Source organism: Molothrus ater, chromosome 6 (genome assembly GCF_012460135.2).
Source record: "Molothrus ater isolate BHLD 08-10-18 breed brown headed cowbird chromosome 6, BPBGC_Mater_1.1, whole genome shotgun sequence".
In the NCBI taxonomy this organism is placed as follows: domain Eukaryota; kingdom Metazoa; phylum Chordata; class Aves; order Passeriformes; family Icteridae; genus Molothrus; species Molothrus ater.
Window position 1 is genome coordinate 37690292 of NC_050483.2, and position 27810 is coordinate 37718101.

The 27810-nt window shown below is 35.9% G+C and overlaps 1 protein-coding gene across 14 annotated transcripts in view; it reads right to left on the reverse strand.

The window, feature by feature from the left end:
* Positions 1-27810, reverse strand: part of RALGAPA1 (Ral GTPase activating protein catalytic subunit alpha 1) — a 132373-nt gene that overhangs the window by 23679 nt on the left and 80884 nt on the right. For all 14 annotated transcript variants that reach the window (XR_008508448.1, XR_008508447.1, XM_036384014.2 and 11 more), the window contains 6 exons: positions 26735-27599; positions 25265-25336; positions 24189-24312; positions 22330-22485; positions 11942-12100; positions 9858-9985 (listed from right to left, as the gene is read on the reverse strand). Coding sequence is in view for 12 of the 14 variants with exons in the window: in XM_036384014.2 (XP_036239907.1) it covers positions 9858-9985; positions 11942-12100; positions 22330-22485; positions 24189-24312; positions 25265-25336; positions 26735-27599 (1504 nt within the window). In the remaining 2 variants the exon portion in view is untranslated. The remainder of the gene's footprint in view (positions 1-9857; positions 9986-11941; positions 12101-22329; positions 22486-24188; positions 24313-25264; positions 25337-26734; positions 27600-27810) is intronic.

Genomic DNA, 27810 nt, shown 5'->3' on the forward strand with positions numbered 1-27810 from the left:
GAGCCAGGTTTTATCAGTTCCACGCCAAAGAAGTGAAGCCAGGGAACCCAAGCCTTCATATCATTCTGAACCATATGCCAACCCTGCTGGCCCCTAAGGTTTATCACTAGGAATCAGGATCCATCATGTCCCCTGTGAAATTTCACTTCACATACCTTCTGTGAAGTGCATGGCTTTGCTGAAAACTGACCTTTTTCCACAATTGGCATGAACAGATGGATGGTAACTATGGTTTAGCAAGCTGAAATTAAACGATTTTCTAATAGCATGCATTCTTCTGTGTTTGGGAGGAGAAGCATTCAGAAGGAGATAGATGTATTTGTGACCCATGGATTTATTCAGCTGCAGCTAATCAGCAATTAAACTATTTTCTCAATGTCTAGAAAGTATATTGAGATTAATTTGATTGGCCAGGCTACGATTAGGACTCACGTCCTTCGGATTGCCATATGGTAACTCCAATTACTGTAACACTAACTTTTAATCCTTGCTTTATGTTAGTTTATTCCATTTTTCTACTACGTGGCACATACAGAATAAATTATAATCTTTTTTGTTATAAGTTTGACCCTGGTGAATATTTTTACATGAAGTGCATTCCATCTCCAGCCAGATATTTCCACATACTGCCAGGTATTATATACAAGCCCTTTTTCAGTAACTGAAATACAGACCTGTAGGAGGATGAAGCCAACCAATGTGCTTGTTTCTATTTAATCTATTTATTTTTTTTTGGTACCTAAGATCTTCTAATCCCTCTGTTGGCACTGGAAAGCATGCCCCAACTGTTTTGATTACCATATGCAGAATGATGCAGAAACAGTTTGCCAATATCTTATTCAACTCACCCCAAAACATTACTCTATCTCAAAACCATTACGGTTTTGCCAGTTTTGGTTGTTATAAATAATCTCCCATGTTTCCCACCAATTTAAATATCAGAATCAAGCATATGGAATGCCACATACTTATTTTTATATATACATGGGTTTTAGTGTTTTAAAATACAAACCTTGCAAGTTGTTTGCACATCCCCTATCATCTCATGAGGGTGAATTTATGAAGAGAAAAGGACAAAAACAATACACAATGCTGGTTTTTGTAACGTAAAACCAGGGCTTAAACAGTTTAAAATTATTTCTTTACATCTCTGGAATGTAAGGAAATATAGTTTAATCTTCCAGGCTTTTATTCACAGACTTCTGACAGCTATCAAAGAAATATCTATGAATTTTAACACCTTAAGGGGGCAAGAGTCTTAGCATTTTAACAAAGGGCTTTTGTTACCCAAAATGTTTAATTAATTAATAAGGTTAAGTAGGTATTAACAAAAAACCTGTCACTTTGTGTTACACACATGGCAATCAACTCTGCGTAACATTGGATTAGTTTATCTTTTTCATTCCAGTTTAAGGACTCATAGCCTTCCCCCTGCAAAAATTATTTTTTAAAAAGGGATTTATAGACTTTAAAAACACATTTTATAATGAAAGAGTGATTCCACTACTAATTTTCAGCTAACAACATGCAAAAATTTCCTCCCTTAAAAATATGTTGTAACATATCTTTATATGTTTAAAGAAAAATTCCCTTCCCACAAGGGATCTGTACTGACATATCCAGACTCAGAAGCTCTAGAGGATGATAAAGAGGCTGATAAAGCAGGTCACTGCTTTTCAGGATAGCTCACTGCCCTCCTTCTATCCTAAAACAGAATGCCACCAGCATAAGCCTACCTATATTTTGTTGAGAAATCAATAGAACCAATATTTCTCCTTCAGATGGGTAAATTATATTTATGAAAGAATGTAGAAGTAAAAGAATCTAGAATATATTTTTTCAAATAGTACAAAAAGATTTGAGTCTCCTCCATAAGTGTCTACAACATCAACAGAGCACTAAGGTCTTCATAAGTGCAATTAATAGTAGAAAACAACATTACTACAGTCAATCAGTTTTGCTAACTTGATATTTTGTGTTTTTACCACTTTCAAGAGAGTCTCATGCATTTTATTAGAGAAGAGTAGCTAATAAATAAATCTGTACTGCTGACTGAAATATGTTGTAGATATCTTGTGATAACAACAGCACTATTAAACCCATGTGCTTAAACTGTACCCCTTTAAAATGTGCTTCAGACCAGGCAGTTTCCTGCCTGCAAAGGTCATGGAGCAGACCTTTCTGAGAACTATAATAAGACACATTGGGAAATAAAGTGATAATTTGAGACAGCCAATGTGGCTGTCCTAAGGACAAATCATGCACAAATTCGGTGGCCATCTACAACAGTGTTACAGCACTGGTACATGAGCCAAGAGTAACTGATGTTATTTACCTGGATCTGTGCAAAGCATCTGACACTGATATCCTTCTTCCTGAATTTGAGAGACATGGATTTGATGGCTGGACCACTTGGATCAGGAATTGTCTCGATGATTACACTCAAGGAGTTGTGATCAACAATATAATGTCACACTTCAACTTACTCCTCACATTAAAAATACATGAAAACCAAGAGAAATTTTGTGAAATTATGTTCACTACATGAAAATCTAGCAAACACAGCAGCTTGGTACACACATCTGCAAGTATTTCACCAACAGTTATTTGAAGTGGCTTTATGGCAAACACTAAGGCAAGAGTTTAAAAGCCTATCACTAATGTTGGCCCAATCAGTTGTCTCTAGTGGCTAAAATCAAAGGCATTTAAAGTGATGCTTTGGAATTATTCATTGCAAAACAATCCTATTCTTTCAACAGGTAACTAATAAATGATGGCTGAGAACAGGCTTGCACTACCTCTGAGATCCAATTGTTACTCAGGACACTGCCTACTTTTGCTCCCTGGTGCTGCATTTTAACTCTAATTGCATGATCAAGCCAATAAATTGGACTCAGGGGACAAAAAACCCTACAAAAGTACCTATCCTGACAAAACCAGAGGTTTCAAGAAAATGCACTTCAAACAGAACTGAGGCAAGATGAGACAAGCAAAGGAGAGGTATCAAGGCTTGAAAGATAGTCATTAATACTGACAGATTACTGTAATTCTGGCTGTCAAGGTGATCGATTTAAGCAGCATATGCCAATCAATACTCTTCTCATTTACTGAGCAGCATGAGATATATAGTTAGGCAAGATGTCCCTAAGACAGGATTTCAAACCATACTTAACGAACATAAATAGCACAATTTATGCTTTGGAATCTTAGCTCTTTTTTCATTTAGTCTCTTCTTTTTTTTTTTTTAATTGGGCAAAGTTCAACATGATGTTATTCATACAGAAGTTATTTTAAATTATTCTATTACACTGCATTGCCATTGTGCCAATTCCTTTACATAAAATATTTCAAACTGTACTAATTTTCTGTATAACATATTAAAACATTAATATTGAACATGAACATTCTTAAATGCAGCAGTTATTTAAGTACTGTGCATTTTGGTTTTTTTGGCATTAGTGGTTTGTCATTCTGAGCACTTTAGCCACTCATGGCCATACAAGTAATCTGGTATAACATCTTTCTGGTATTTTCCCAGCAATTTTCCTTACAACAGCCTCTTTTTGTTCAAAAATACTTGTGAAATCACAGGAAAATACATTAATTTGATGTATTACTGCAGAGGAAAAGCAGAGAAAAGGTAAAGATATAGCTATTACAGTCATTGCATACCTATAAGGAGACACACACACACACACACACACACACACAACCCTATAGAGATATATAGAGAGATAAGACTTTCATCTTATATTTAGGTTTCTTATAATACGTAGAGAAACTGTTACATGATTCCTTAAAACCAAAATACCTGAACAGTTCATGATATACTTCTACACATCTTGGAAATCTTCAGTTTTTCATGTTACATCATTGTATGCAGACATTTAATTAATCAATCAATCAATCAATTTTATAATTATTAAAATATCAAATAAGTTGTCAGCAGAACTAGGATCTGGGAGAACACCCAGAGCAATTCAAAGTACAGGAGACTCAAAACATTATATTCTGTACCTTATGAGTCTTGCTTGAACCAGGAAAACAATTTTCACTGCTAAACAGTAAAATAGATTTCAGAAATAACTGTATTTTCTTCTGGAAAAAGCTAGCAGGAGTCATATGATGAACTCCTCTATGTCTCTTACTTGAAATCATATCAGATAAGGCTACAATAGTAGTAGTCATCAGGGATGGAGTAAATATCCACTGAAATTCTGAAATTTGTAATTATTTGTATAAAATATAAAAAGTAGTTTGAAAAAAAGACTACCAAGCATTATTTTTACTGTTGGTATCTTCTCACCTGTGTTGACAGAAAAAAAACAAAGAGTAACAGGTATGTTAAAACCTTATTAAATGTCCTGTATCAAAAATGTATTGCCAGAAATACAGCAAACTTTCCAGGCTCTTGGCATATGGCAGATGAAAAAAATTCTAAACCAGAAAATATTAGAAGAGCAACTGTAATTTCATGAGTTATTCCTTTCACTACACCAAAACTATGAGAGTGAGCAACCCTTATGCCTCTCACATTTGATACACAGCTGTCATTGATGCAGTATCACTCTATTCCATTTTTTCCTTGGAGATGCTCATGCAGCTTTAAGATAGAAAACTTCCTGGAGAAAGGGAAACTGGCACTGGCAAAATCAGTGCTATCCAGTTTTAAGTTTCTGTACAAGTGAGAAATCTTCAAAATCTTTTCAAGTTACAGTTTGAAAATTCAAATACAACAAATATTCTTAATTAAGTGAAACAAATGCAGCCAGAAGTCTGAAGAATACCCTTTGCTCGCTGTATGTCATTAATAAAAACATTTTCTTCACTCGTCCAGGGCCTGCAATTTTATCTTGAGGCAGGAGATGGTCAAGTAGGAACCACAAACAGCAACACTACCAGTTCCAATAAAACCCTTTCCTGGGGCAGTTGAGTATCACCTCAAGAAAAAAGAAAGCTTTTTCTGAGCAATCAGCTCCTAAAACAGGGTAAACTTTTAACAAACCACTCATTGACATTACTTTATTCATAAATAAGTTACTGCCTTGTCAGGCACCATATGGGGTTAATACCTTCCCTTTCTCTAGAAGACAACTGTCAAAAGATTAGCAACAATACTTCAAGTACCAACTGATTGGTCATACAATATCAGGAAAGTTAGGAGGATGTCAAATTTTCAATTTTGATACTAAGGATTAATTTATCCAGTCATTCAGGTTAAGATTAACTCTAAAACATTTTTTTAGATGGAATAACTAAAGCAGCATTATTTTTTGCTATTTAAATGAATTGGTTTCATGTGATCAAAAAAATCTCCAAAAAGAAGTGCCAGTTCTTGGTACTAGGTCAAAGATTTTGCAGATTATTAGAAAGAAGTGAAAATTATGCTATGATAATTAAGGATAAAACAGTCATGCATATTCCAGGTATTCTAAAATATCTATAAATTTCAGATTTACAAGATGTTAAAGAGGATTTAGTTTCTTACTGTGTGTCTTAGGTAGCATCTATAACAGCGGAATACTATGTAAGACAGAGAGTGTCTGAATTGCACTATCTGAAGTTTGCAATAATTGTCAACGCTCCAGAATTTGTGTACAATGAAAAAAGTGACACTATTTTTTTTCACAATTGCAATTTCACTCCCACAAGGTTTCTAGTATTTGTGCTGCTTTGTTGAAATAATTGCAAAAAGTTGGATCACTGAAGGTGCCTACTATGCCAAGGTGTACTTCTTGGCATCTGGCTGACATCTGCTGTTATTCAGGAAGCTCAAATAAAATTTTATATGAAGTCACAACTTCTATTGTTCCAAATACTTAGTATTGATTCATTTCCCACACATGGTTGATTCTGAAGTCAGAATGTGACAAAGTGCTTGGTCTGAGACATGAGCCATGAATAAAACTATTCATATGAAGAATTTCGATGCAATTCACTAAATAAAGAGTATTTAACAACCCCTAAATATTGTCCTTCTTATTCTACATCATAGTGAAAACGATTGTTCTCAACATTTAGTCCCATTATTACACCTTCATTTATGAGTTTTAGAAGTTTTCCCAGCAGATGTGCAGCTCGAGCATACTCAGGAGATAAGCATGCACTTCTTAAGAGAAAGGCAAATGCAACGAGAAGAAACACATCAGCTATGAGACAGAGAGGGGGTTACTGCTGCTTCATCAGCAAGACACCATGAGTATTTTGTGTTTGTCATCTGCTTCTGTGTGCATGTATGCCACCTGTTCCTGAGGGGGTACTGATACAAGAGAACCAGGCTACCAAAAATTATTGGGGGACCAGGGAATCCTTGGAGGAAAAACTAAAGCAAATTCCACTTACCACTGCAAAAACTCCACCCAAAATAGCAATATTATCTTCACACAGCTGCAGCAATGAGTGTGTCAAGAATCAAAAAAAGCAGGACACCTGCCATGCATGACTAATGTTTGCCGATAAATTTAGTAAATTTTTAATCTTAGAACATGACAATATGGAAACATATAGTATTCTGAGCAAAGAAAAAAACAACAGAGCAGATAAAACCTTTACAAATCATTAAGCAAATCAAATCTTTGAAGTGCTTTGCTATCTAAGTATCCTATCAGAAAGGTCAAAATAACATCAGAAAGTGGAAGGTGATTGACAGAATATGTCAGTCTCAGAAAGCTACTTCAGACCATACAACACACACTCAAAGTTGGAGAAGACTGTAAGAGGGAGATGACCAGAATTTCTGGTATCCATGCAACCATTATTATAGCATTCACATACTACCATTGGCACACCATGATTAACAGAGCAGCGCATTAAAGAAAAAGTTGCAATCAGGTTACGTGAAGAGGACTGAATATCCCTGCTGATTGCAAATGACAGCTGATTTTTTCAGTCAGGTCTGCACTTAGAAAATGCACTGTCTCAGAGGGTAGATAAGCTCTCCTTGGAAGTAGGAGGGCCAAACTCAGTGCAAATTTTTTCCCATCCCATACACAAGCAAATCAACACAGTTCAATTGAGAGTTTACAGTGACCCATCACCACAAGATCTACAATGTGATATTGTAAACATTCTTCAAAAATGGATAAGCCCAGGCCTACATATGTATCATTAACTACTCCCTACTAAGTCAAAAAGTGCTCACCAAGTATTACACAGTACCAGAAAACAAAGCACACACCTGCAGGGAGAGAGACATCCGTACACTCATGCTGGCTTTGAAATTAACTATTTCTGATGCTCTACTACTGTAAAAAGAAGGGCTAATAAAGAAATGTAGTGCCTGACATCTGTTTTCTTTGACAGGTTTCAAGTACTCTTGTGCCCTTGATATCCACATTCAGCTGGATATCTATTAACCATCATTCAAATTCCTAATAAACTAACACTGCTCAGTATATTAGAGATTCATAAGTAAGTAAATGAAGATCAGTTTCAAGAACATCACTTCAGGATTCTCTTTCACTGACATTGTTATGGTCCTGGACTGGTGAAAATCCTTGATCATCAGATTCACTTTTCCATTTCGTGTACTTTCTGAAAAAAAACCCATTTTTGTTCCCTTTTTCCTCCCTCTTCAACTGTATTGTTTTCACCCCTCTGAACCCTCTTTTTCTTTGCTCCAGCAATATTCCAACACAAGGAAAGGCCACCTTGATTAGTGAATCCTGTCTGTCTTCCACAAGAGACATTAATGCCGGTAGTGTCTCCAGAAAAGCTATTTAACCACAGACCATAAAATACACCTGTTCCCAACACCCTTTAGTCCTCTACAACAGAGTCCTCTAAAAGCCAGAAGTGAACTGCTGAAGCTATAGCTAAAACATCCAGAGGAAAAAAGCAGGAGACAATAAAGACAGTCCTTGATGTCTTCAACTCCCTGCTATCACAGAAACATAATTAGATTCAACTTTCAAATGTTCCTACATAACAGACCACGTCCATGTTACAGGAAACATCCACCACTCTTAGCCATTCTTGTATGAGGAAAATTCCTTCTTGACCTCAAGTCTGGCCATGGCTTGAACACCAAGAGCATGTCCATTGATTTTTGATCAAGAGGTTTTTATATCACTGAGACTTAGGCCAGACTTTGAAGTTTTGCATTTTTTGCTGTTCTCTACTGACACAACTAACTCCAGCAGAGCCTAATTCAAGCCAGGAAAGTTTGCAGAGTTTTTTCCTAATTTCACACCAAGCAAACAGGTTTTAAAGAACTTCCCACAACCCCATTTTAATTTTTAAATTACTTTACACCGAAAAGTAAACATAAGATACTCCAAGCCAGATGGAAAAAGAATTCCACTGATGACTTAACAAAACCACCCTTTAATATCAGTGTCCAGTCAACTGGTACCTCATAAGCTTACCAAGTGATGACATGAAACCCCCCAGCCAATGCTATCTAAAATCAAATACACATAATGCTTTCCACTTACCATGCTAACCATATCAGGGGACATATTATCAGCATTTTAATGGAGGCTACATTATGTCATAAATGACAGGCTGTGCTTTGATGAACATTAAAAAGTACAATTTGGAGAACTGAATTACAAATACAGTGCACAACTCCATGGAACTGGCCAATTCCTAGACACTGAGCTGGCAAGTTATGTCCAAGGAATTTAATAAACCTTTCATATTCTGTGATGTTTAAACATACACATCTGTGAGGTATTTTTGGTACTGGAAGTCTACTATCTCAAAGTACATTGTTTTCCAATTGCTCATCGCTGTACATCAATATAATGCTCTAAACCATCACTTTTGATGGTTGATGATGATAATGATAATACATTTTAAATTCTTTGACTAAGCTACTTGAGTAATGACAGAAAGATCGGACCTTTCCAAACATGAAAACACAATGAATCAACATGTGTCATCTACAGAAATGGCACAAACATCACTTAATGTGATCACATAAAACACATCCATCATTCATCTGTAAATCCATTTCATCATATCTAATCCAAAACTCTGCAAGTATTAGCAGTCAGCCACAGAAAAAATAGTATTTTAGCAACAACCTATCACATGACAAGAACTAGTAGTTACAGCTTTGTTAGAAATCTTTTGGATCAAAATTAAAACTTATCTTTCAGTTTATGGAATTCAGAAATTTCTTGATGATTTAACTAACAGATTGATTTTAACTTGTTGATTTAACTAACAGAATAGAATCTAAAGTAAGAAAAAAGCATGTAAGTGACTGACTTACCTTATGTTTTTTAATTTATGGTTGATAAATCTATTCTTCCAAGAGCTGCTCCTCCAAAACACACAATTTCAGTTCCAACAACAAAACCAGAAAGAGACAGTCTTTTCTGATACATTTACAAATATATTAACATGATTTTGACATTGACTTTGTGTTCTGAGCTGAATAACAAAATCTGTATGATGAAAGTTTCATAAACTTCTCAGATTGAAGGAAAGCATCATTCTTTGAACTAGAAATTAAAACTAAGTCACACTTATACTGGATAAATACTTAATATCTTGAGGAAAGAAAGATTATTAACATCATGATATTGCTATTTTAGAAAGACTATTCACAAAATGATCATTAAAATAACTTTGTTAACAAAAATGACAAGTCCATGCTTCAAAACATTAGAAACATGCAAAATTTCAGCACTTAATCTATTGTTTATTTAATTTAAAAAAGCTGGTCTTCATCTGAATGCTCTTCTATGGGTTTAAGTTCCCTAAAGGCAACATTAAAAAAACAAACCATTAAAAAAACAAACGTTCCCTATAATAATCTGAAAAAAAGAAAAGACCCCATGAATACCGTATCTGTCGAACTGCAAGGGAATGTATATGCCTTGGAAGCCATTTGAGTGAAAGGATACAAGTTTTGGTATAATGGGATTAATGATTTCAATGCACGGCTTGCATTTATAGCTGTTGCACGAACCATAATAGGCAGAATTTTTCCATTCACAATAGCACCATCAAAGAGTGGACCAAAAAATGGAACCTGAATAAAAAATTAAGAAGTTCAATATAAAGCAAGACAAGATCGTAGCTATAACAATTAGCAATCAACATTAACAATAGAGCACTCAAATATATGTCTTTTTCCCTCCTCATTGCTAGATAATCAAACCAGTTATTGTGTTGCAAGTCAGACCTTTTCTCTTGTGGAAATATACAGCTATATAACTGCTTGATATCCTTGGCAACAGATAACACAGCATTTGAAAAAAATTAAGTAACTATCTGAATGTCTCATCAAAGATCATTTCCAACATTTGCTGCAAAAATCCTAGGAACAGTCATGTATATAATGTTTATGAGGTTGATAGGCTAGATGATAATATTATAAATGGCAAGAAGCAAAAGAAATAATTACTCAAAATCTAAAATATTTTATCATGGCTCCAGTTATTAACATGTCTATAAGGATCAACCCAGGGTGACAGTGGAATGCAGTTACTGGTGTGTATGGACCATCACCTTCTATTTTTTTTTCCTTCTGTTCTTCTTCCTTTCTATATTATCTGAACTAAAACACTGTAAGCCCTTTACAGAAGAAATCTGTGGTGAAAGTTTTGCCTCTTTGGAGCCTAATTGTAAAACCTTATTTGTGAGATCAATAGAAAACCTCAATATTTAGTATAGCTAGCCCCCAAAAGGTGAACAGAACAGATAGATCTTATGTTTTGGCATTACATATCTCTCTAATCCATCATCATTTTGCAATTAAAACAAAACAAAACAAACACTCAGTATTAAGTATCTTAATTTCCTGTACATGTGAATAAAGTTCTGAAGCTGCTGACATAAAGCAGGAGAAAAGCATCAAAGTTTGTGCATCAGCTCAGCAAAGGGAGCAGAGTGTACACTAAATATTCTTCCTGCTAAAAGGAAACAAATGCTGCAAAAGAATTTTAGATCCTTGTGTTATCTTTGCCATTAGTCATTTACTGTAGTTTTGAGAAAATGAAATCTGATGGAAGGCACTTTTTTCACATACAAGGACTTCTTTTTGGACTAACAACAATCCCTGTTTTCAGCATTTTTTTGCTTTCCTTCTTAACCCGCATGCTCCCAATAATAGAACTATTTGTATTTAAAACAGTAAAAGAAAGAATATACTTATTAGTTAACAAGTAGAAGTAATCCAACAGTAACAAGACTGATTATTATTTCATGCCTATCAATAGATAGAGGAAATCATCATTATGAGGTAATCCTATTTCTGTCATACCTCATTTATTAATATGAGTGCTTGTAATAATAATTTTAATAAAGTGTAGAAATTCATGGCAAGTGACATCACACACAGAAGTTAGGTAGTAGAAATACCCATGACTACTTTTACTCAGTCAGTTTAGTGTTCACAACCCTAAACCATTGCTTTAAGAACAGGGCCAGCACTGACATTTGAGTAACAGTCATTAGAAAGAATGTGTGTTCTTATGCCTAAGGGCTGAGTGGCCTTGCTTTACTGAATAATCTCCAAATTCTTGTGTGGAGATAAGAAGAAAGTAAAAAAATAGGTTTGAGAGGAGAAAAGGGGAATATGACACGGATGGAAGAAGTCAGAACAGGCCATTATTCAACAACCTCGGTTATGTATCAAGTTTGATACATAGCATACAAATTTGATACATAACGTACAAAAATTTCAACAAGTTTACTGTAATATTTAAATTACTATGCAGAATATACTAGCCTTGTTTCCAGATTATGTTGTTAGCAGATATGCTTTACAGCATCAGGCCTTTGCAATTTCAAATTACTTATTTTACTATGCACTGTACAGACTGAGCTCTCCCTTTTCCTCCAACCACCACTGCAACTGTCCATGCTTAAGACATCACCTTGTTGGATCAATCAAAGTTGATTCTAAACCCAAACCTCAGATTCTAAACAAAACTCAGTTCATGTTAAACACATGAAGGAAACACAAAAGAAAACAAACCCTTACCTCAGGCTTTTTCATGATCTGGATGCTGAACATATGGTTTTTCATGGGATAGATAACTATAAGAACATCACCAAATTCTGTTGGAATTATTCCTCTTCTATAATCTCGAGTATGTTCTGACCAGACAATGTGTACTTCATCATTTCCTAAATGTCTAAGCTGGAAAATCAGGGATAAAATGCCATCAGTTTGAATATTCTTAATTAATATTCTATAGCCATACAGCTATATTAAATGTACATATTCAAAAAGACAAACCCACTAAAAAAAAGTGAAGAAAAATTAGTAAAATAACCAAATTACACAACAGTTATTTTACAGTTTCAGTGTATTGGTTGACTTGTTTGTGCCATACATTTTTATAAATTGGTGTTAATTTCTATTTACATTAACAGATATATGAATACCTGTTTCCTACTGGAAGCTAAAATTTTGTTGATAATTTCTCAAGAATGCAGAGCGGTTCAACCCGATTTACTAACATGTGTTCAAAGTTGCCATCACTGACTGGGAGAAAATTAGTAAATTCTGTATAAACTTCTACAGTATATGAATGGAGATGTGTTTAAAAGTTACATATCTGAGAAGTCAACCTCATTATTCTAGCCAAATTCCAAACTGCCTACTCCAACAAAAAGCTTTTAAAGAGAATAGCTACTGCATTCTCCATCGCTCCCAGAATAACTAAGATAAATGCTCATTTTCCATGAAACCAGGACACCTTTGTAAAAATAACACCCTGCTCCCCTACAAGCTACAAAATGGTTCTTGATCTGGCTCAGAATGGCTGAATGGGTTCCTCAAAATCCATGCTGTGTCGTCAGATGTAATCATATAACCAGATTAAGGAATTCCTTGAACACTCTGGAATTATCTGATTGAAGAACCAAAACACTCCTCCTGATAAACATTATCTTCTGATAACAAATGTTCACATGTAGAGAGGATTTACCTATACTGATCAATACATTCAGATTATTAAATGTGAGACTCTTTCCAGTAAGTTATTTCTCAAAATTCAAACTGTAATATCTTTTTTATCTCCTAGTGCATCACCAGTTATTGACAATTGTCTTCACCCTTGTTCTCAGCTTGTTTCCACAGCTTTAGGTGGGTGGAACTTGTTAAACAATCACCTTGATGTTATTCAAAGGACTGCACTGTTTAACATGTAACATCCAAATACCACTCTGAGCATGTACAAGAAGCTATTCTATATAAAAAAGCAATAATTTGCCATAGCACTTTCAAAACACAATTGCACTTTAAATAAAAGCAAAAAACATGCACAGTCTTCAGAGAAATGTAATTGCAATTATTCACTTCTTTATTTTACAAAACCTCCTGGAATGCTACTTTTGTCTTATCTGAAGGCCTACACCAGTTGTCAGTAGCAGACTCAAAAAAAAAAAGAAAAAAAAGCCAAAAAAAGCAAAAAAAAGAGAAAAAAAGATAAAAAGAAGGTGTCTCTTCTCTGTTAGCTTTAAATGGCATCAGACTGAAGAACAGGGTTGTATTTCTATTAAAAAAAAGGATTTTCTTCAGTGTTGGACTGGGCAAAGGACAGGTGGCTTCAATACCCTATCTCTTCTTTGATGCTCAATAAGTAATTTGTTTTGTCTGGACCAGACTGTACATACACCTACTCTAAAATGGCTGTGGTGCCTTTGAAGCCAGCTGTTCTTGCCTCTTGGGTAGATGGCTGAATTACTTTGAACAACACTTAATTTGGGGACATTCCTGCACCAACACTTGAACCCAACCCAGCAAAAGAACTCATTATATCAACATTCACTACACTGAGCTTTATTTTACTGGGTTAGAATAAAGCCATACAGCAACATGAATGGCTGAAGGAACAAACAGCAGTTGAAGGACCCCTGGATAGCACTTTATTATGACAAACATCATAAAAGACAATTAATTGCAAAATTGACCCTCTCCTACCTTAGAATCATAGAATCATTTAGGCTGGAAAAGACCTCCAAGATTATCAAGATCATCTGTTAACCTAACACTGCCAAGTCCATCACTAAACCATGTCACTAAGCACCACATCTACACATCTTTTAACTACCTTTAGGGATGACAACTCCACCACTTCCCTGGGTAACCTGTTCCAATGCTTGACAACTCTTTCTGTTAAGAAGTTTTTCCTAATATCCAGCCTAAACTGCCCCTAGTGTAACTTGAGGCCACTTCCTTGTCCTGTCTCTTGTTACTTGGGAGAGCAGACTCACCCCCACATCCTTTCATGTAGCTGTAGAAAGCAATAAAGTCAGTAAGAGCAGTAAGAGAGTGACAAGAAGCACACTTAGTTGTTTTTTTTTTTCCTGGCTATAGCTTGGAGGACTTGATAAGATAAACTCCAAAATACACAACAAAGAACTCTCCAACCCCCCAAATGACCAGGAAAGCAACTTCTCTTCTTACCTTTTAGTTTTGCAGCAAAACATTAAAGAAACCTTGCACTGTGGCACCAGAACAGCCCCATCCATTGATTTTCATCAGGGCAGAGTTCTATCTTCTAAGTTAATACAAGGCTCAGCTTTATTTCAGTCTCTTCTAGCATCACTGTCTAATAAATCATTATCCTTGGCCTCCTCTTCTTTGGTCACAGTTAACCAACTTCTCTCTTCAGGCATGAGATAATTTTTTTAATGGATCACAAACATGATCCAATATGCCAGGTTTTTGTTTTAAATGCAGCTTGTTTCATTGTATTGGTCTCATAGCCCAAGAAAACAACTTGTTGGCACCTTTTTTTGAAGCATGAGAGGAGTGGAAAGCAGGGTTGTCACATCTTAAACTGGCTATATCACCAGAGAAGTCAGTGAGGAATTGCACCTCAGATTAAAAAAAAATTCCCATTTTGCTTCCTTAGCAAAGTGACAGTCAAACTAGCTGTTGAAATATGACAATGATAAGGTATCAGGGACTGACAGGCTTGCACTTGGAAGGAAGTGAAAAGCTCAGGGAGAATGAGGCTGCACAGCCAAAGAGAAAGCATGAGGAAAATCAGTTTGGACATGAAGTGTTGTGGAATGTAAAAAACCCACATGATCCTAGATTGAGGGATGGCCATCTGGAGCACTGACTGAACTCATTGAACCAACTGCAAAAAAGCAGAACTGGGGCTGATACACCATCACTGCACTGCACTATTGATAATTTAGCAAGACCAAACTATTTACTAAAATAATTTTTCCTCCTTTACTTGTCATCTTTGGACTCAGAAACAACAAACTCACAGACTGTTAGAAACAAGAAATGGTGACAGTGTACATGCCAAATAAACAGCTTTAAAATCCAAAACATATAGAGAGTTTAGATACTGCAGCTTCTTGAGGGCATCACTGCCTCTGAATTTCATTTGTCAAAGGTTGCCCCTGTACCTGATACTGACACCTGCAGTTAATCAGACAGGATACGAGTTCTTGCTCTTCTATGAAAGTTACCCAGATGGAGCATCACTACTGATGCATGTTTTCACATTAGACTGAAACAGATTTTGCTGTGATAAAAGTGTACTGTGTGGTTATTTCAGCAGGATTACTGACAAGGGACACATATTTTTGGATGCCAAGTGTACTGAAGCCATCAGCGACCTTTCTTTCCAATTTCAAAGTTAGCTTAATACTCAAATATACGTGTGAGAATACATTCCAGGCTGAAAGCAGAAACTTCTTCAGAGGAAAAGAATGTATCAGATTATTTCAGAGTTCCAAGTCCTGTCAAATGTATTTCACCTCAAGATTACTGTCAAGAATGGTCTGGCAATGACCCAGTTTGAGTAAAATGTAGAATGGCATCTCTGTGACATGTAATGGATTAAGAGTCAAAATCAGAGGATGTAAGTAGGTGGATGATGCTATAAAGTATGAACGGTGGTATATAACAAAAGGAGAAGTACTCAGGATCAAAACCTTGCTTCTATTATAGGTGGTCCAATGTCTGACAAAAATAATAGACAAGAAAACAAGGGTTTTTTCAGAAGAAGCTCTGACACTACTAACACAGTGCTCATTATGGCTTCTTTCAGATGTCCTCGCCTTGGTCAGCAAGAAAAGCTTCTGAAAAAGCACAAATGCTGGTAACTTGACTCATCAACAACACTTGATTCATGGAAGAGATCTGATACCTGAAATTGACTTGAAAAGCTTTCCTGGCTCATTTCATCTGCTAGGTTTTGCATAAACCTTTTAGAAAGAAGAATTTTAGATTTCTTCTCAATTTTTCATTTGAGAACCTTGAAATCCAGCAGTGCAAAACAACCAAGATCTCCTGCAAGCACAGCAAACATTTGGAGAATCTATCATTCACTGCAATTATTACACCACAGGAGAACCAGAGACTGACCTCTTTCAACTTTAATCTGGATTCTTTATTTCTTTGTATTGAATTGGTTGCTTCACTGAATTCAGTGCCCTGGACACAAGTAGGAGAAAGATACTGAGCTACAACTACCTCTGCTCATTGAAACCTTAAGGACAGAAAAAAACATGATTTCCCAAGAAAGTGTGGTCCCAGTGTGATCTAACAAAATGGTGCACACAGAATGGACAGCTGTCAAGACTGAATTCTGTTTTAAGGGTTATTCAAAACTCACCACCAGTTGTCTTCACACTTATTTCCTGACCTTGTTTTCCTGAATTTACAGGTTCTTATGTGCTTACATCACAGTAAGCCTAACAAAGTACCAGAGACATAAGTCATTGCAATAATAGAAATAATAAAAAGTCCTAGAATAATGTTATACTTTAAGCTGGTGATACGCTGGAAACACCTGAAATTCTAGTTTACACACCAGTATTCTAACAACTCTAAATGCAGATCTCACTGCCCTAGAGAGTTTATTATCTAAGCGTAAGCCATGACACAAACATGGAGATGGACAAATGCAAAGCAGCTGTTTTACAAATGTAAAAAGGTGTTAAAGATTAGAAAAATGTTGTTTATATCAGTATTCTTCAAGAATGAAAGTGTCAAGACTAGAGAAAGGAAGGTTCAACAATCAAAACAACAGTTTATGATATAGAGAATAAATTTTAACTGTGTGTATGGAAAGGCTGTGTTGGAAGAAACGTTAGGTGGGAAAAAGAAGAGTTGTAGCACAGAATGAATGTAAGAATCCAGAAAGTGGACCAAATTAAAGATGATTTCAGGCTATTGGGCACAAGTGACAGGCACAATGGTCATGTTATCTGTGGTGATCCGGAAAGGTGGCAATGAGAAAGAGATTAAGAGCTCTGTTTTAGCCATTTTAAACCTGAGCTGTCGGGAAGACAGCCCTGAGGAGATAAAAGAGACAAACAGATTTTTTTTAAGGCTTGCTTTGAAACTCTACTCCATTAGAACAAATATATAAAAATGACTGACTGTTAGGTTACCTGAAATTTCAAATTTAACTCAAAATACTTTAAAATATTCTTACTCTATAACCATCATCATGTGTCAGCTCTCCTAATACATTTATGTTAACTGAATACAAAAGAAACGTGAAATAAATATAACCAGGAGGGATGATCAAATCTAATTTTGATACATTAGTGTCATATGCTGTACATGTTACAATAGCAGCCAGACTTTAAACTAAGCTGCAGGCTATACTGAAATTTCCAAATGGCAGATTGTTCTAAGTGATACCAAGTATAATTGAAGTAATAAACGATAGTAAAAGCAAAGCACACTGTCAGGAAGAATTTAAGTATTTACTTTTTAAAATTAAATGAGTTAGGTTTGGAAAGGCAAGACAAGTGAAATAATGCAGGGCTCAATTTACTGAAAATTCCTTTTATTTATCTGTTACATTAACCCTTGAACTCTTGCCAAAATTACTGTAATTTCTAATACCCACTTACCTAAAGGAGACAGAAAAAAGCTATTATATTTTCTTCTGATAGAAGAGCTAGCCCCAACTTTTTTCTTCTTCAAAAACTGAAGTGTTTATTACAAAAAGAACAAAAGGAGCAAAGAGATATGAAATAATGGCTTTATGCAGCTACTTTTGTCCATTTAATGTTAGCAGCACTACTGCCTACAGCATGCACCTTCTAGATGAATCTTTCACAATTTGTCTCAATAACTATGGTGTGTTAGGGGTTTTGTTTGGTTTGGTTTGGGTTTTTAGCAATATGTGTATCTGTAACTGAAAAAAATACTGTTCTAATAATTCACATCTATAAACCTTCAAGTTTCCAATACATGTTAGCAATACAATAAAAAAACATAATTACTGGGAGCTGTAATGATTTTATGTGGTTATGATCATGTCATGCACAACTTAGAATTGTGTAATATACCAAAAGCTCAAGATTAATTAGTATTCTAACTGTTAACAACATGACTACTTTTTATTTATATACACTGTGTGTATAAAATTCTCACTTGCAATGCCTTCACTCCTTTAGGAAGTTTTTCCTAAGGAAGGAGGAACTAGACTGGTGATAGCTCATTTATGTGTCTCTACAACCTTTCTCATTCTGTGAATTGAGTGTTCACATTATTTAGTTCTCATATTCTCTGCAAGCTTGTTCTTGTAAGGTTATTGTAAATACTTTTTATTCTAACCTTTAATTGTAACAAAATCAGAATGGATTGCATTATCAGCATTAGACTTTTAATTTTGTATTTGCAAATTAAATAGTTATTTTATGTATGTATTTCAATCTTAAGTTCCATTACACAATCAGAAGTTTTTCACTGGTTCTTGAATTCATGTCTTTTTTTGCTCTTGTTCATATAGTCAGAAACAAATGCTTCAGAGGTATCAAGACACTTAAAAGTTTAATTTACTACTCTCTAAGACTGATGGAAAATCGTTTTTAAAATGGCTTAGCCCCTGAAACAGCAGAATCTTGATTTTACCTGCCAGTGGCTCAACTGGCAGGAAGAAGTTTTGTTTTAATTTAATTTTGTTTCCATTTATAAGATGAACCTATCATGTACCTCTAGGCACATTTACAATATAAAAACCAGCAGCCATTTGAAGACAACTACTGCAAGTTTGCTTGTTTTTCTCCCATTGAATAAAACAGACAAAAGTCCCATGAAAGACCTGTAGAGAAGCTCAAATCCCAAGTTTCTCTGAAGGTCACAAACAGTCCATGTTAGCACTCACATGGCTCTCAAATAATTTTGGTACTGTGTGTGAGCTGATTTCATAAAATGCAATCCTTTTGCTGATATGTTCAGTCCAAGCACCATAAATAGCTGCAGAAATAGTAAATGAATTTCCTACTCATGTCTCTTGGTAGCACTTGCTGATTTATCCCAAGATGTAAACTTCAGCTGATGTTTCTTTCAAGTTTAGGATGAATTTCTTAACATCTCTCTTTGCTGCTGGGTCCTTGATATCTAATACTTCTTCCCACAAAGTCTTTACTTGCTAAGTGGGAGCACTAAAAGTCTTACTACTCTATCTCCTTTACTTAACATATCATCATTAAATATACACAAAATGAACAGCTTTTAAACATTATTAGATTTGATTGGAATGGGCCAAAAACTGTTAGGGAAGGGAGAAGAAACAGAGATGGAGAATCACAAGCCTCTGTTCTTGGGAAAATATGCTGAAAAAGAACAAAATCAACACACTGAGGAAGAACAGAAAAGAAAGCCACAGAGAAATAAAGTAGCTTGATTTAACAGTCAACAGTAGTTGAGCCACAAATACAATCTCAATCTATTGATACACTCTACATATCCATACAGACTTCAAATATTCCAAATCACTGATGAGTGAGACTGTTGGTGAAGCAGGAGAGAAACAGGTTTGGAGCAAGCTGGAATTTTGAAGAAGCCCAGCTGACACAATTTTCACAAGCTGAGTCACAGGAAGGCTGGACCAGCCCTGAACCTTGCCTGGCAAGAACAGCTCTATGTAGATGGAGGGTGCTCTGTGGTGGTGTATCCCTCTCTGCCCCTTTGGACGTAGAAAAGCTTGTTAGGCCTTGGCCTTGACAAACAGCTCATGGGCTAAGCTCCTCTTTGGTGTATCAGAAACACTGCCTGGTCCCAGGAGCTTGTGCTAACTAATGAGCTCCTGTTTTTTAATGAACAACCTTGGAAGGTTCTTTTTCTTGCATGAATAACAGTCCAAGTAGAACTGGTAATCGAAGTTGTAGTCAAACTACCAAAGAAAGTTACCAACCCGAATTGTGGATAGAATGGAAAATTCCTGTGACTAAATTCAACTCTCTTGCAGCCCTATAAACAGTGGTTGGAAGTGAGACCCTTTGAGCTCTCCTGGCTGCAGCCAGCAATCTCCGAGTGGGACACCCTGCAGAGGCAGCAAGCTCTCAAGGATTGCTGCCAAATGCCACCAAGGGAGCCTGGGCTGATACTCCTGCTGCTCAAGGACCAACCCCTTCACTTGTTGAGAAGATGCAAACGCATCTGACATGAGTGGTCCACTGAACTCAAGGAGAATTTTTTACAGGCATATACCTCATACATACTCCTTTAGATCTGTGTGCATGCAAGTGTAAATTGCCACAACTGTACTATGAATGTTGCTCTCAGATTAAGTACTTTATATGTGTAAGTAAGTTAGGCCTACAGGTTAGTTCTCTTGTGCTATAGTAAATTCTATAGAACCTTTTGTTAAAATGTTTAAATTAAGCTATCGATGTTAAGTGCTGTTAAGTTTACATGCTGGAAAAAGCTTTAAGCCTAAATTGTTGCTCAAGTCTGGGGCTGAGTTTGGCAAGGGGATCCACTCTGAACCTTGTGACTCACTGGGAGGATCTTCCTCATTGCTTTTTATCCTTAGCCTTTCCCATCCTTACCCTTTTTTCATCCCTGCCTCCCCACAGACCATACTTGGTTGATTTTAGACTGATTGATTGATTTTACATTTTAGTCTGACTTTTCTCTGTGTGCTTTAAGCATCCATCAGCAGTAGACTGAACCTTGCCAATGAACAGTGTCACACTTTTATTTGAATATTACACCTGCTTTTGCCACTGCCTTTGCTGGTCATTCTTTGAGCTACCTAAAACACTCCTTCATGACATGCTCCTGGAAACAGACATGAGATCTTGCCTCTGTGTTCAACTGAAGTCCACATAATTTTCAAATTATTCACTATTAATTAATTTTCATTATCAACTATTTTTGACCCATCTTCCCCCTTTTCAACACTTGGTAATAATCTAATTCAAACAGATTATAAACAAACATTGTAAGGTTAATTACAAGCTGTGTTTTATAAAACTGGGTTTTTGTTTAAAAAATAAAGAAGCCATTCAACTTAAACAGACTCCCCCCCACATTGTTCTAGACTAAAGCAGTAGCAACAGTCACAATTTTAAAATTAGTTATTTTTGCTATTAATCATTTCTATAAATCATTTAACAACCTTAGTATTACCTGACTCTACTTCAGGAAATAAAGAACAGAAAGGATGCAGCATAATAGGCACACAAGCAAAAGCATTTTTAATTAAAAAATCCCACCAAACCAACCTGAGATGGAACAGTGAGAAGTTAGATTTCATAGTTAGTCTATAATAAGAACAATAATATTTTTTCTTCAAGTTGAACACAAAGAAAAAGAAGTCATTAATAATTGAAGCTTGCCAGAGGCATGGCTATTTCTCTCTTTACTAACTGTCTCCCATCTAATTTAATTACAAGTATTAAAGTCCATGCTGAGGTCAACCAGCTTCAGTTCCTCCAATATTACACTTCAACCAGTGCTCATTAACGTGTCTAGTGAATGGATTAGCACATCTGAAGACGTATGTATGCAGGACGGGGGGACAGTCTGAGGATAGCTAATTGTTCATTTATAGTAGGACACATGTTCGAGACTGTAACTTATTATCACTAATGCGGAATTTATTAAATTCTAAAGAAAAAAATACCAATACAGAAATTTTTTTTTTTCTTAATGCAGCTATAAGAGATCATATCGCTGTTGAGAACCTGTGCCTCCTCCAGGACAATACACCTTAGATAAAATAAACATCGTCTTCATATTTTTAACTTTTTTTTTAAGGGAAAATTATGTTAATAACCTGCACATGACCTTTAGGTGAATAAAAAGTCATGTCAGAAAGCACTCACCACATATTTCTTAATGGGCATCTAAGGTTTCAAAAGTACTAAGATATCATTCAGATGTAATACTTTTTCTTCTGCACCAACCATTACTTTCCTGCACTTTTCATATGTTCTTGCCAACAATTTCAATGATTGGAAAAATCACCAGTATGGTAAAATTAGAAATTGGCAGAGAATATACCAACTTAGCAGGTAAAGATGTTATGATATTTTATGGTTTTTTGTTGTTGTGTTGGATTTTTAAAAAAGTTACTGGATTTTATTTGACTCTAATTTCTCTAGGTTTATTATACAGAGAACACTTTATTCAGAAACACCTACCTTTTTTGTTAAAGAGTCATCTGAATCAGAAGGCATTCTTGTTGACACATGGAACATGACTTCCACTGTTGAGGTAGCAAAATATGGAGTGGTCAATCCAGTGCTTTTGTTTTTTTGCAGTCCTCCCATAAAGCCACAATGGTTTGTGAGATTTACCTAGAAATAAAGACCAGGAAACTTTACCCAAAAAAAAATTATCAGGTAATAAATACACTCTTTATACTTTTAGATGCACTTTTAACTGAACTTTAAAAGTGAAGATCCTTTTCCCAACAGTATTGTTACTCTTGATTTCTAAAAGAGCTCAGACTTGCTGAGTAGACTGTGACCTAACAAAATGGTGCACACCATTCTATATTCTAATGGTGCACTAGCATTCTATATTCCACGGTCACCACAAAAGCTACTGGAAGGATGAGGTTAGAAGAAAGGAAAGATTGTGTAACTAATATTTACTGCATTTTTCCCTGATCATTTGAGAGAAGTCACTTACATGTGCTTTCTCAATTTTTTAAAATTCTCTGATATTACATCAACCTTGACCTGAGCTCTGGAAAAACTCTGTGTAACAGCCAGGGAATTTATTGCCTTCCATACATTTTTTAAGAATTTTTCATTCTGTGAATATGAAAAAAAATTCACAGGAAACTAACTGATAATTTGTAAATAAGCTTTTAAGTCTTAGATCAATGAGAAATAGTCTGACACTGAAATAACTAAGCTTGTTAAATGTGCTGCTTTGCCTTTAAAACAGTGACTACAAAATGTTGTTTTTCAGATGTGAATACATTTAATCTCTGCCTGCATGGGATATGTTTGTTTTCTTGATACAAAAGGATGCCGAACTTAATGTTAAAATGTTAAAATATTAGTTGTCTCATTATGGACTATTAATCCAAACTAGCAACTCTTTAAACTAGCTAATACTGCCTAAGAGAATTAAACCACTAAAGAAGGATATTTTATGGTACTAGTTTTGTTTTTTTTCCTCCTGAATGTGGGAAAAAAACATCTATGTTCATGAAAGTCAGCAGACTTGTAGCTGTTTTCCTCTGTTCCTGTGGGAAAGTCAGAGTCATTATCCACACAGTTAATCTGGTAGTGTCCTTTTATACCTAAGGAGTAAAGAAATACAAAGAACAAATAAGATTGACACTCATGTGGACACTCCTGATGAGCACAAGTTGCAAGAGGAGCAAAAAACCTGCAGCTTCCTATACAGCCAACCAGGACCAAAGCCATTCCTGTATTCTGTGCAACAGTGCCAAATGGAACTCTACAGTGGTAATTAATCCTGTGCATCTGAAAGAAAGATGGAAGAAAGGAAATCCTTATGACAGTATTGCACAAGTGACTAAAGAGCTGCAGGCCCACATAGATGATGGGGTAGATCACAATATCTGATATCTGGAAGAGAAGTAGAGTGGAGTGTGTGAACTGTGATACATGCCTGCAGGCAGGAAGAAGAGAGTATGTGAGAAACTGCTTGTCTGTACTTTTTGAAATTCCCAATTTGAGCAAAACTCAAACTTCAATAGACTTTACACTTTACAAGCTTACGGGGAAATCAAGATGCCTCCTAATCAGTCCGTGAAAGCCAAGTACAGGACTGCACATTAAAGAATTATCTTTGCCTGCACAGACTCTCTTCAGTTGTTGAGAGCTTGAATTTAAATTCAAGCTAGCAAGGCTAGCAATGCTAATGAAACTAAACCAGGAATTCTTCTCTAAACTCCATTTTTAAACCGGTGTATTTCAGTACTTGTGAGAAATGCTGAAGAGCCAAAGACTTGTAATATACGAAGATATTGGTAATTGCCTTTGTAAAACAACCTAGGATAAAAACATTGAATAAATACCTCCCAGCCAAGACCAGCTACAAAATCCTCATAGGCTTGACTTCCCCCAGTATTCGTAAGAATGGAGTGTTTATCTTCCTGTCCCTCAGCAACATAAAACACTGCAATCTTGTGTGTCTCTCGGCTGTAAAACAGAATGGTCAATGCATGACAGTGCCTTAACCAATATGAAATGAAAATATGCAAACAGCACACACAGAGCATGGCTTTTAAAGCATAAAAAATGCATAGTGGAAATACAATAGAATTATATGGCTTCTTTTTGGATTTTTCCTATATTTCCATTTCCTCATTCTGTCCTTTCTAGTGTCATCTTCTCTAGAGCCTGAAGTTTTGCTATACATGAGCAGCATTTACCCCTTCCATCACTTCTAAGATGCAGGGTGGTGCTGCCTGTACCAACTACTAATTGAATAGGTGGATTTTTTACATGGGCAACACCTGTAATGTGGGCATTATCCACACTACACTGCCTATTAACAACAGTACCCTCTGAACATCGTGAAAATGCACCTTGTCCAACTGAATGAAGCATTTTTACATATTTTTTAAAGGTCATAATCATTTAAATGTCTTCTGTTGACAGGCTATTCTTAGACTTTGGAACAAATGGAGATGGTTTCTCACACTTCTACAACTTCCACTGGGTTTTGTTTCAACTTCTACAAAAATAAGTCAGTTTTCAATTCTGTGCGACAATTCTAACTAAAACTCCATGTCTTCAAATACTGGGACTATTTCAAACAGCTAAACAATCAACCAAAACTTAAAATGAGAAGGCTTTGATATATCAAAGTTTTAAAAGAATTAAATGTTATGCATACACATATGCTTATAATTATAAGGTGTTTTGAAATTTGTTTATCTCATGATATTTTACGTGCAGAATTTGACACTACAAATAAAATTGATGCAACTTCAGTATAACAGAAAAAACAACAGTACTCTGCAAAATACATTAATAATTTAAAAAACTATTTAAAAAGTCAGCTCAACTCTCACATCTATGCAATTAGAGCCATTTGAGTAAAAGCACACTTAAAACAAGTAAGTAGGCAGTCATTAAAAGAATTTACCATTGTCTTGAGTCCAAATTTCTGAGTTCTCGAAGTAACTTCTCATTTTTCTTCAGGAGATGAAAGCTCCTTCTAAATAGAGAAATTTGTAACTCTTTTATTACCTCTTCACTGATGGATACAGAACAGTACAACAATGGTACAACAACATATCCAGGTCCACTCGGGAACAGTCAACAAATGCTTCTGCCTTTTCAACAGTCCTTTCTTAACATATGAAAATCAAGACATCTTAAAAAAAATATACAAGCAATTTTTCTTATCCAGCAAATCTTCTACATTCATTACAGCCCTGACTATAACCTTTATTTCTTTCCACTTTCTTCTGTCAACCCCTTGGATCTGACTGTGTGATCCATTTCTTCTCTACAGAACCAGAAAATACATATGTTTACTGACAAAAGACACTCCCATTAGTCTACTGTTGTAAGGAGTGGGTGAATTCAACACAGAACTTTTGCTACCCTGAACTGCAGAGCAGATTTAGCTCAGTAATAACCCAGCCAGCTGTAACAATTTAAACAAAAAACGAAACCAATATGTTAGAGAAAGAAAGGCAGTTTTGATGTCTTTTCAACTGTGCTTAAGATGTTTCCCACAAAACACTGTGGAATTAAGAGCAGTCCTGTTCAAAACCAGACTGCCTTGAGGAATTAAAGATCCAAATAAGAAGGGTTGTAATACCAACGTTTTGTCTGATTCCAGTGATACCTCAGTGACTGATTATTTTTGTTTTACTGAATATCCATTTCCCTTCATAGTAGGAAAATATATCAATGATTCTAATATGGAATTTGAAAGCAGTGGCAGAAGACGATTTCAGAAAGACCCATAAATTCTAGGATGCTAATATTTGTAATATTTGTACATACCCCCATGTATATGCAGACATGCACCTAACCACACCCACACAAAAACAATAATGTTAAGAGACATTACTTCTGTAATTGAACATGGTTCTCTCCTGTTCTAAACAATATTCAGACAGTACTCAAGCACAGACAATGTTGAAATAAATAGTAGGGGACACATCTTTCTCATTAGCTAATACACAGGCAAGGCTTTGAGGCTGCATGCAAGCATGCTTTTAGCAGACAAAGCAGCAGGACGCTGTCCAGCAACACAATAGATGAGAATATGACACTTTCTGAGTATTATTCTGACATTGAAAGGTAATGATTTTTGCAGCAACATACATGGGAAGCAAAGGGAATACAAGATTCCTTCAATTTGACTTACAACACTTTCTAAGGAAAGACTATGAATCACAATAAATGCAAAAGATACCTCCTTTCTGTCTCTCTAAATGACAGGCTGAAAAGCAGAAGAAAGCTGCCATTTAGGTCTTAGATGCACACCCCCTCTCTTTTGTTAGCTGGCCTGTAATATTTTTGGCTTAACAAACTCTATTATGAAGGTAAGAACAGCACAGTTCCTTTAAAAAAGTTCTTAAAATATGAGTAGTTTTACCTTTTATCCCATGAATTCATTCCTAGTATACTGAGAAGTAATCTACAGTAGTAAAATGCTGACTGTGGCTTTTGTGAGGTTGGCTCGTCCTGCTCCATAGCCCTCATATTTACATCATTGAAATGCTTTTCAACGAACTCTCTCTCTTCTGTGTGCTGTTTCAGAATTGCATTGATGACATCGTTCTCCTGCTTTTCTGAGATGCAGACTGGTTGAGGAGCAGGGATGTTGAGTGAAACACCAGTTCTCTGTAAGCATTCAGGGCTTGTAACACCTAAATACTGCAGCAGCTCATCAAGAGCGTCTTCTTCATCCCTAATTGTATCCCATGTTGGTACAGTGTCTCTAAATTTCCTTTTAACTTGGAGTGTAATTCCATCTCTTGCAGATACATCCTCCACATGCTCAAAAGATGAAAGAGCATCTTCTGGTTTATCTTGCTGAGATAATGAAAGTGCAAAAGATGTTTGTTGTGAAGATCCACATAAAGATGATGGTCCATACAAAATGGCCGAATCCCATGAGTATTTGCCAGACAGATCACGCACTATAATTCTAACATTTGAATTAGCTGATGCAAGTCCAGCAGACAGTCCTCCCCCAGGCATGTCATCTTCTGCTTGGATTTGTATGCAAGACACCAGGGAAGTATTGTTTAATACAAAGAATTGAAGATTTGGGTTCTCAAAAAGTTCAGGAGAAAGCTCAGGACTTTCACTGTATGGATTGTCATTGTTTTCACACACTTGACTGGTCAGCATGGCAGGACCTCCGCTCATAGGATAGTGGCCCAAGTGGTTGACTAGATGTGTTATCACAGTACGAGCAGCCACAGAAATTAATCCTTGTTGCATGTGAGTTTTCACTGCAGGAGAAAGAGCACAGGTTTTAAAAGAAGAGTTCAGAAAAACAACACTGAGATTTATGTGTTTCTTTTGGTCTCTTCCTGAGAGAATGAGCGCTGCAAGCTGAGGATGCATGCAATTCAGTAACAGAAAAATATGTATGTTGGTCACCATTGGTCTTGTATATAAACAGCATGAAAAATCCTAAAACAGTTTAAGAAGCATCTCCAC